Source organism: Dermacentor silvarum, chromosome 7 (assembly GCF_013339745.2).
Source record: "Dermacentor silvarum isolate Dsil-2018 chromosome 7, BIME_Dsil_1.4, whole genome shotgun sequence".
In the NCBI taxonomy this organism is placed as follows: Eukaryota; Metazoa; Arthropoda; class Arachnida; order Ixodida; family Ixodidae; genus Dermacentor; species Dermacentor silvarum.
In genome coordinates, this window is record NC_051160.1 from 68,979,397 (window position 1) to 68,989,819 (window position 10,423).

At 42.8% G+C, this 10,423-nt stretch overlaps 1 protein-coding gene across 2 annotated transcripts in view; it reads left to right on the forward strand.

Annotated features, from left to right (window-relative positions):
* Nucleotides 1–6,735, forward strand: part of LOC125946795 (uncharacterized) — a 61,319-nt gene extending 54,584 nt beyond the window's left edge. Inside the window, exons 1-3 of one of the 2 annotated variants that reach the window (XM_049670812.1) lie at nucleotides 3,128–3,235; nucleotides 3,924–4,008; nucleotides 6,056–6,735. In XM_049670812.1, the coding sequence (XP_049526769.1) occupies nucleotides 3,936–4,008; nucleotides 6,056–6,657 (675 nt within the window). In that variant the 5' untranslated portion in view covers nucleotides 3,128–3,235; nucleotides 3,924–3,935 and the 3' untranslated portion in view covers nucleotides 6,658–6,735. Of the gene's footprint in view, nucleotides 1–3,127; nucleotides 3,236–3,923; nucleotides 4,009–6,055 lie in introns of those variants that run through there. The other variant, XM_049670813.1, reaches the window with a different exon arrangement.
* The last annotated feature ends 3,688 nt before the right edge of the window (nucleotides 6,736–10,423 follow it).

The window sequence follows — 10,423 nt, forward strand, 5'->3', positions numbered from 1 at the left end:
TAATGAACCTCTTTTATGCCAACTTGGGCATCAGAATACGCAGCAACGCAGTGACATCTTCGCTTGTATTGTAGGTGTCAGGTGGAGCTGCGTCTGCATGTATTTCTTTCCCTGACAAAGACTAGCCCCCTTGACCTGTTTGATTACTGCTGACACTTGATGCTCATCTTGCTATGAAGTTCGTTTTCATTAGCTGCGTAGTGTGCATTTCCGGTACTGCACAGTGTGCATTTCAGGCACTGCGCAGTGCTAAACAACTTGATTTAGGGGGGCGGGGGGGGGGGCTACCTTGACTTCTTTTTTTCTTTGCAGCTGTGTGTTACTGATAGCTTGACATGTGACAGTAAGTTGTATGTAGGCATCAATTACACATAACTTAGGTATTGAAAAGCACTTTCACTGTGTTGATTTTCCTTAGAGTCATTCGTGCTGTCTGGCCTACCTTGCATCATTATTTGTAGCATGCTCTTTTACTCGCAAAAATAATTGTGGCGGGTTCTAATACCTGCAAGGACTGCCCAATAGCGCATGGTGCTGTTTTGAGCTACTAGTTTTGTTCTTGCTTCACTTGTGGATTTTCATGTGTACTGAAGCTTGCCAAGTGCTTGAATTCAGTATCAAAATTATTTGTTTGTGTAGATCTCATTTAATCGATCATTTCACGTTCACTATGCCTACAATCGTTGATTGCACTATCCTGTGGAATACAATAACTTTACAGACATTTTATTCATTTGTCATCTAGTACCTCTTCAATTGACGTCTTCTACTAAACACACACACAAAAGCTCCCTTCAACCTCGTAAAGTTGCTTAACGGAGCATATTAAACTGCCAGAGCTCCCTGCAAAACTCCGAAGAAGAGATTAAAATGACTCACAAGACACTTCTTTAAAATTCCCTCAAATAAAACAAAGCTCGCTAATGGTGGGTAGTGTAACTCACAGACATTGTCCTATATAATCCCCATAAAAAAGAATTCCCAAAACTATCCACAGCAGCTGCCTGAAGCAAACCTTCCAAAATATAGGAACAGTTGCTCCTAGATTTACACATAAGCACTCCCACAACTGACAAAAACAATTTCCTATAGGTCTGTTTAAAAACTTCCTCAAGAAGCCAAACTGATCCGAAAATAGGCGTCCAACGACTGCCAGCGCGTCTCCTATAGGTTGCCAATGAACAAAAGTGAAATACCCAAGCCAACTTATAAACGATCCTAGTGTACCTCAAAAAACACCCAGAGAAATAGCATTTAAAGGAGGAACAAATTACTTCCAATGTTCCACAGAAACACCTGATGTTGTGGTGATCAAAGCAGCAATAAAAAGCTCCCAACATTCCTCATAAGGACTCCTGCAGGGATATCACACAAAGGAGCTATAAAACACTCCCAAAGCACCGCAGTAACTGCCACAGGAGTTGGTGTTCACCAGGAAAAAAACTCTCCAGGGTCCCTAAAAAACAGCAAACACAAGGACGTGAACAAAAACTCCGTTCTGAGGGAGTATATTATACTCCCGTTAGATTAAGATTTATGCAAGGAGCCTAAAACTCCCTAAAAGAGTAAAACTTGTTAACAGAGTAGCGATAAGTACCCATTCAATCCTAGAATATATATTTTGCTTTACGATATCTGTATCAGTTAAGAAATGCAGAAATAGACAACGGTGACCGGGGACGCGGAGAGGGTTGTTGCTGCTAATTTGGACAGCTGTCTCTCGTCCTTTACAATTTCGAGCACGCATATAATTTGTGAGTTTAATGCAACATAGCTACAAAAGCTTTCATGGATAAGTGTTCATTTATGCGGGGTCTACTTTCTCACGGTTGCGCCTATGGTTGAATACTGACATCCGAGCGAGACGTAGTTTCGCGCAGCTTCGTGCAACAACCCAAAACATATTTTCCGTTTGGCAAAACTTTATCATGTAATATTTCTGGGAAATAGGTAATGTGTCAGCGTAACAATCCGTGCAAGTTCACAGGCCTTTGCGTCACATATAACAAAATAACAGAAAATGAATATGCAGCCATTGCCGCAGATGCGATAATTTCGATTAGCGGTTGATTTTCAGTAGTCCGATAGGGCGATTGAGTGGTGTCGTCACGGCACAATTACAATAATCCACCACGTCGACTTTAATATCGGTATCGGGCTATCAGCTTTGACAGAATCAGAGAACGCAACGTTTATTTCGCGTAAGAGAAAATACAGTGTACACCAGGGATCTCAAACTGCAATATAATTTTAAAGCGTCGCGAAGGCAAGCGCTTCCAATGCGACGTCAGAACTTAAGTCGTTGCTATAGAAAGTGGCACATTTCTAACTCCGCGGTAGAAACCTTCGGTCGTCGCGAAAGAGAGTTTCTGTTGCGACGTCGGAATCGCTGTCGCGATCGAAATCTATTGTTGCAACTTTAGAAATCTTGGTTGTTCGTCCCACCACAAACATTCTGTTTCTGGTGTGACGAATATTTGGTGTGATATATATATATATATATATATATATATATATATATATATATATATATATATGAATAGCGGCAGAAAACACACTGGCGTCGTTGGTACATCATAAAAGGGATAAACACATTCTTTTTTACTGTCAAACGTTGCGTCTCGTGGGCAAAACGAAGGCTGGCCCACCAGCAGAAACACTTGATAGTGAAATACAGCGTGTGACGACGTACGTCTTGTTTATGCTCTTATACACGGCGCAACGCTAACGCAAGTAGTCGCCCCTCAATTGCCCGGTGGCGTTGACGCTGGAAACACATTAACACATACACTTAATGTGGCACTCTCTCTTCTTTGAAGGCATATTTCAGCATCAAGATATCATTTCAGCAGGGCAAGCAACCCTCCCAGTCGTCAGTGGTCAGTGACGATGGCGTCGTGTTGTGCCTCTTGTCAACACCAACGAGGCGTCGCCAATCTGATCTTGTTAGCGACTGAAAACGAACCACTTGGACTTCTGCCGACATTGGCGTCAGGATTGCACGGAGCAACTTCATACCCCTGCAGAGGTTACAAGGGTATTGTACAATGTCTGCTTAGCGAAAGTAATCGGCTACGTCGACGGGAGCATTATAAAAGGGGCACGCGTACCAGGCGTCCCACATTCTGGCTGCACAGCAGGTGCTCATTTGAACGTACCGTGCAGAACGACTTGAACTCTTTTAGACTCCCAACAACTCGAAACGTCTACTTCATCGGGCATCGGCAGAAGTCAAGTGAGTCACATACAGGCGCGCTCCAGCAGCGAAATGCGGCTCGCAGAATGGTCTTTTTTTTACAGGTAGCCCCAAAATAACCGTAATAATCGCTGTGTGTACAAAGCGATAGTACGATATACAATATTATAGAGAGTATATTGTATAAAGCATAGACGATCGAGTTAGTATAAAAATATTTAATGAAATGCTAAAATGTCGGCATTAAAAATTGTAGGGGTGTTGTAATATATTGTTCAAACCAACACAATCAATATTTCTTTTACGCACATAGCCTTGACAGAAAGTTGAATTCTCCGGATACTACAAAGCACAGTTCATTTTACGTGACATGCTTTTGGAGGTTACGCAAAGGATTTTGAGGGGTACAGCGGGATCATCCTCACTCTGTCCCCTAATGTAATTGCTCTTTAAAGTGGCGAAGGCAATGCTGGAGCAGGAATTGCTGGGCCAATTTTGTGGGCTGAAATAATTGATTTTTAGTACTAACAATGATATAGATGAATTAAGCTATACGAGCATCTTAAATCAACATTTTAAGGTCTATTCTTTAGTCACGAAAAACGTTTGCGCCTGCAACTTAATAATTGTTTCTGAGTGCAGCCAGGATCAGCTTTTCTTGTCTTTTACTACGTTCTACATAATGTGAATATTGTTACACGGTCAATAAATATATTCATGTTTACAGCTTTGCAAAACCATGGCTTTTCGTTATCTATGGCTTGCGGTCGCCTTCACGGCTCTCTCATCGACTGTTGCACGTGTCTTTCCAGGTAAGGGTTGCCCTAACAAATGGGCAGAAAAACGATACAATACATCAAAGAGGTAGGAAGGAAGGTCCTCATTAGCTGCGTGGGAACCTGTTCTAAGCAGCAAGAATAGTTGTCCACAAAAGTGAGTTTATTAGGACACAGAAATCGTTGTTGGATTTCGTAGTTTTTCTTTCGCTGTTTTTTTTTTCATATTGTTGTAGCGGTGCGTCCATTATTTCAGTAACCTATTGTATTGTTATGGAAGTTCGAATGATATAGTGAGAATATAGCATGTCCAGGGCGGAGATGACAGCGCCATGGTAATTATTTTTCACTGAATATCTCAGATCCTTATAAAGCCGCGCAGTTGACTGGGAAAATAAATTATTACAATCGTAAATAATTACAGCATTAAATATAATTTTTTTACATGATCAGCTGCGTTAACTTTTAACACACAAATTCGTCACTCATCACACAGCATGAAAAACCAATGCAGATAAGTTATTACGAAACAGCTTCCCCCCAAAAATGAACATTTGTGATACTGTGACCGATTAATAACTCAGTGAGTTCGTTACCTGGCGTGACAAAAGACTGTGTGAAGGGGATCGACAGAACAAGAACGCATGAGGACGTGAGCGCTCGTTTCATAGATTTTATCCTTTGTGACCCTCTTGGCTTCTTGCTCATTTTCATCCTAGCAATATCAATGTTTCACATTACGGTATGGTACATAAATGTTGTGACATAAAGACAGAAATCCCATCAACCCTCGTTGAATTCCAACTCTTGTGACTCGAAAAAACAAGCAAAGCAAACAGCACTACTTACAATGCTGTAGCACAGTTGCAATTGTAGCGCTTGTTCTATTTTCAATGTAGAATATTTTGAAAAAACGGTCACGGAAGAGAGCTTTGGTAAAGCGTACTGTGCCTCAATATTAATAATAAAATGTTTGAAGCCGCTTATTTTATAGTGCAGATGGCATCAATTTGGTATCGAGTTTTTAATAGCAGTAAAAAGTTGATAATGTTGAAGATTGGACGACTCCCTACGGTATACTTACCAACATATAGTCAAAGAGGTACATACATGCACAAAGCGTTAACTTTAGGGTTTCTTATATGCATGTCCCTCTCTTGTGTGTGATTATGTCGTTGGTTTGCTGGCCTCCGCAGTCCACGACAGCAGCGATGACCTAGCGGTAGAGCATCAGCCTCGCATGCGGGAGGTACCAATTTCAAATCCCGGCGCCGCCGAGAACCCACCGGTTTTTCTAATGGGTAGAGATGTCCCCTGGCCGGGTGCTCGGCTGTCGTGGGGGTTCACATCTTGAAAGAGGGCCCAACAGATATTTCAGGACTTGTCTCTGGGCGCCTCTTGTCCAACCACAGACGGCCTTGTTGACGAGCATCCGCCGCGGCTGCGGGAGGCAAGTGCTGCCGCCGGGTACCTACTGGTAAAACACGTACAAGCGCGCTCCTAGCCTGGTCATCGGCCATTATGGGACCTCAACGCTTGGAAAGAGGTGTTGACCTCTACCCGAAGACGTCCCCACCTCAATAGGTGCTTGGGGCGCCACATGGGAAATGGCCGCCATGGGAGGGGCCCATACATCACTTGTTTCCTGTCCTCACGAGGGTTTCGACGGGAATTCAGGGCGCAGGCTCCTTTCCCAAGGGCATCACCCCTGAAGGAAGCCGAACGCCATGCCGGGGTATGCTGTGCCCATTTGAACCAGTGGGTGCCCGGCGGTAGTGGGAATCGAGCACACAACCTCCCGCAGACGAGGCGGGCGCGCTTTGCCACTAGACCACGGTTATTGGGTTGTCAGCAAGTACGAAAAATGGAGGAAATATTATTTCTCGCCGAAAACGAAACCAATCATTAACACATGTTAAATTCTACCAGTAGAATATGAGGAAGAAAGCGAAAATGTTTGACCTGTGTTTAAAAAAATGCTTTAGCAGAATTGCTGAAAGGATGCTGGCTGAAACTCCCACCTTCAACGGTCAGACATACGTAGCATAACGTTTGTTAATATTACATGAATTTTGGTTTACAGGATCAACTTGCAACTTCACTGGAATAGACGTGGATGGCGCGATTGCGAGACTCATCACCAAGTTTCCCGATCACGAGTTTATAGGCCCCGAAAAATTTTACCCGGTATTTGCTGGCTTTGAAATACGCGGTATCAATGCGAGTGGATTCCACAAGTTGCAACAGTATGGTCCGGCGATCCCGTACTGCATGAATGGTTCCCGCATGGTGCAAGTAGACTTCATAAAAACAGGCGACGTGGTGCTGACAACCCCCTGGAGACACTGTTCTGGACAAGAAGGCACAATTACGCTGCGTTCTGAGGTATCGCGTTTTACGACGCAGTTTCACATTGCACAAAGTGAGAGAGAAGAGGACATCAAGCTTTTCTGCCGGGGACCCACAATTCCTTTGACAACCGAGAACATCCAGATCAACGTGGATGGTGCCGGACCAAACGCAAATACAGTGGCGGGAATCCTGGCCATGGTGTTTCCCGGAATAACCAAGGAGTTGTGGAATCAGCAGTTCTTCTACCCACTCAGCCGAGCTTTTATCAAGCCTTTAATTAGATGTGCAATAATACATTCATGTAACATCAAACCATATTTTTATGAACTATAGCTGGTTCCCGGCGATGCGGCAGGAACAAGAAATGGAGTGGGGGAAAAGCCTTGGCGAGATTGCTCATGAAATAAACCGCTAAATGTACACTAGTTGCCTTCTATTTTTATCGTCTTTTAATGTGCAACAAATTAGTTATGAAACCAATATGTAGCTTGACCAGCTTATTTTCCTTAAGACAGAAGTTATTAGCAGTCTCAAACAGTGTGTTGATCCGAACCCGAACCGAAATTCTTGCCGTAACTGAACCCGAACCCGAACTGATATTTTTAGACCCTGCCTGAACCCAAACCGAACCTGAACCGAAAAAAATTATACCGACTACCGGTTCGGCACGAAACGGTTCAAGCAAATATGGTGCAAGTGGGTGTGTAGTACATAAAGTACTCCTCAAAGTATTTCATTTTCAGTCGGTGCAACCCACGATGTCGTTGCCCTCGCGAGTTGCGTTATGTGCGAGAAGTGGGATAGACAATGGGTACGTTATGGTAGCTATACGGCCTCTTCAGCAGAGACACTCACTCTTAGAAACTCGGCCATGCCACTTGTGTTCCGCAGCAAAACATTGCTCCAGGGGCACACCGAATCGCCGTTTCTGTTGAAGCACTCATATGGGCTGTTAGGAGAGCTCGCTACTATTTTTCGCCGCGCCGTCCTCACGAAAAAAAGGAAAAAAAAAGTCCTTCAGCGAGTGAAGCGAAAATTGCATATATTCTTTGGTATCACGCGCGCAACATACAGCACAACATTTCTTCCAAAAAATTATAGGGTTCATTTATGCTAGAATTAAGTGGACTTGAAGGCCCTCGCGCCGTTAACTGAATAACACAACGACTACTTGTTTTTGCTCAGTCACCATCGCTCTGAAACCACAATTTACAGTGAGTTTTGTAAGTCATCAGCTTTTTTGCAAGTCACCCTTCCTATGATTTACCAAACTGGAACCGTGACTGAACACTTTTTTTGCTCAGTCACTCTCACTTGGACCCTCAAATCTCGCATATATTTTTTGGAAGCCTCATTACATGGCCCCTTGATTCACTCTTGATTCACCCCATCCCTGTTTGGTTCACCATCATTCACTCTTGCATCTCGTTTTACTTCCATCACGCAAGGCTTGCACTATTTCTCCCAATTTCCCGTGTTCATCACCCTTGATTCACCCTATCACCACTTGGTCCACCTTCATTCAGTCTGAATTCACTTTCATTTACCATTTATTACCTTAGCTCACTCTATCTCATCATTACCTTCTGTTTGACTCCTATTACCCAACTAAACCCCTTTATTCACCATCGATTCACTCTTAATTTCCCTCATTTACCTCTCTGTATACCCATTATCACTTCATTCATTTGCGTAATCATTCTTCCACACTTAATCACGGTTTTGTGCGCATTATCGCCTCTGATCTTAAGAGGATCATCTCGAGTCGACGACACGGTTTTGAAACGGCATTGAAATGGAGACCTTACTATGATACATATAAGGCTTTCGCCTTAATAAAGAACAAGCACATACTTGATTCACATAATTGCACGTAATTGAACGAAACCACATAATTGATGATAAGGCACTCCTCCTAACAATGCGATGCATCTAGCGTTACCCGCATACGTTTGCCGGTAAACATTACTGTTGCGCGAGCGGCCCTGGCGACGGCAGCTTACGACATGGGGAGGGAGATCACCAGACTGTCATATATAAAAAAGCCAGCCTAGCAACAGATTTCATGGTCGTTGCAGCGCCGCTATGGGTAGACAACGCATACTTAGAACTCCTGAGGTGCAGTGTGAATACGTGGAGCGGAAAAGGAAAAAAATCTGCAATAGGACTAGCAGTTGCGTACAGCCGCTGGTCGTATTCCCGTAGAATTCCAGCACAGGTTATGATACACTTTATTAAATAAAAACTAAGAGTAGCCGTTGTGGAGAGGGTCCCTCAGTCTAGAGTCCCGCCGGGCACGCCTTTCATCGCTGCAGCGATGAAGGTTCCCAAGTGAAGTCCGCACGTCCACATTCTCCTGTGACTGAATAATATGTCGGAGGAGGAATTTAGCAAGAAAGCATTGTATACCCATCTCAGCAGTTGTAGTGTTGGTTTTCAACAGCTTTGCTGGATAACCACTTTCGAAAGGCTGGCATGGCGAGTCAATTTTTGCATGTTTAACAGTTGTTGATAGTGCTGATAAATACGACCTTATCGGTTAAGAGAAAAGTTGAGTTGTGATGCCAAGTCAAAATTGCAAATTTTTTTCATAATGTCCAGCTTTTTGTTTTCCATTTGTTAGATGGGAAATTTATTCTCCATCACTTTTCTGAAAAAAAGTTTCTTCCTACGCAGCTTCTTTCAAAAGATACATAAAAAATGTAAAACCACCCGGCGTCTACGAAACCGAAAGTGAATGTGCCAGTTTTCTGTGGAACATAAAAAAAATGCCCTGCCTTGCAGTTCTTCGCTGGTTATGTAAGAATTGTATCACGTGCAAAAGTGTAATAATGCCATAAAAGCATTTTCAACACCTTAGCTATCAATTAAAATAATAAATACCTCACCAATTGGACGTGCAATGTTTTGCGTGCGTTTTTTAGGTTCCGGAGGCTGCACGCACGTTAAAGGAGCAGCGGATTGTTTGATGGATGTGTTTGCCCTCTGTCGCTCAATTTTTCTTACTGGCAGCCACAGAAGAGTGAAGTTTAGAGCGCAAAGACGCACAAAATGAAAGTTTGCCGGCAATCAGTACAAGGCGATGGTCCTGGAGATATACTGCAAATACCTGTTATACTGCAAAGCAAGCTAGAAAAGGAAAAACCAGGTCGAGGTGCCACAAGAGCAAAATCAAACAAGAGCAAGACCCAAGACGAGACTGGCTACACATATATGGGATTTTAGCTCTCTTGACCATCTTATGTAAGCGCTATGCTTTGAAATATTTTTGTTGATTTTCTCAGAACCTATATTTTTGCATTTTCTTGAAACGCAAAGATTCATAACTTTTTCCCTAATAAAGATTTTTTGTGAAACTTGGCACAATCTTTTCTCCCGTTATTGGGCGCGCAATGAACCTCATAAGGTAAAATCGTGCTACATGTTTAGATATGGATGCCTTTTACACCAAGGGACACCCAATGAAAGCACACATGTTTTTGGTTATTTCATCACTATGCTCCGCGAATTAACCTGATCCCCGTAATCTTGGTTCATTGCACAGATCAAAGCCTCCCCTATACTACTGTTCCATGACTGTTCGCATGAGTCCCACATTTAATAAGGTTTTTCAAATAATAAAAATATTGAAAAAAATAATGCTACCTTAAAAGGCTCGCATGGGCCTAAAAAAGTGCGCTTTATGATGTAGACCAATAATTTGTATTGTTAATCGTTCTTTAAACTTTTTTTCATAGCACTTGGCCTCCGACCTTAAACATGAAAATTGGAGGACGTCAACGGGGCTGAAATAATTTTTTGTTTTTTGTAAACAAAGTTGTTTCTTTCAAACAAGTACGTTGGCGCTCCAAATTTGTAATAGCAAGTGCGGAAACTGAATATGGGTTCTTTGCGACTGTTAGCAGAATACTGTTTAGATAGATATCTAGTCGTACACATAAGCCGAGAGTGTAACATCCGCAACGCTGCGTTATAAGCCAACGTTCTTTGGTTACCACATTCTAAGCTAGGTTAACGTAACGACCCTCTTTATTATTATTATTCCGTCTTGGTCAATGGTTCGAGTGGCGGTCAGCTGAAGTTATCGGCCTGATATACC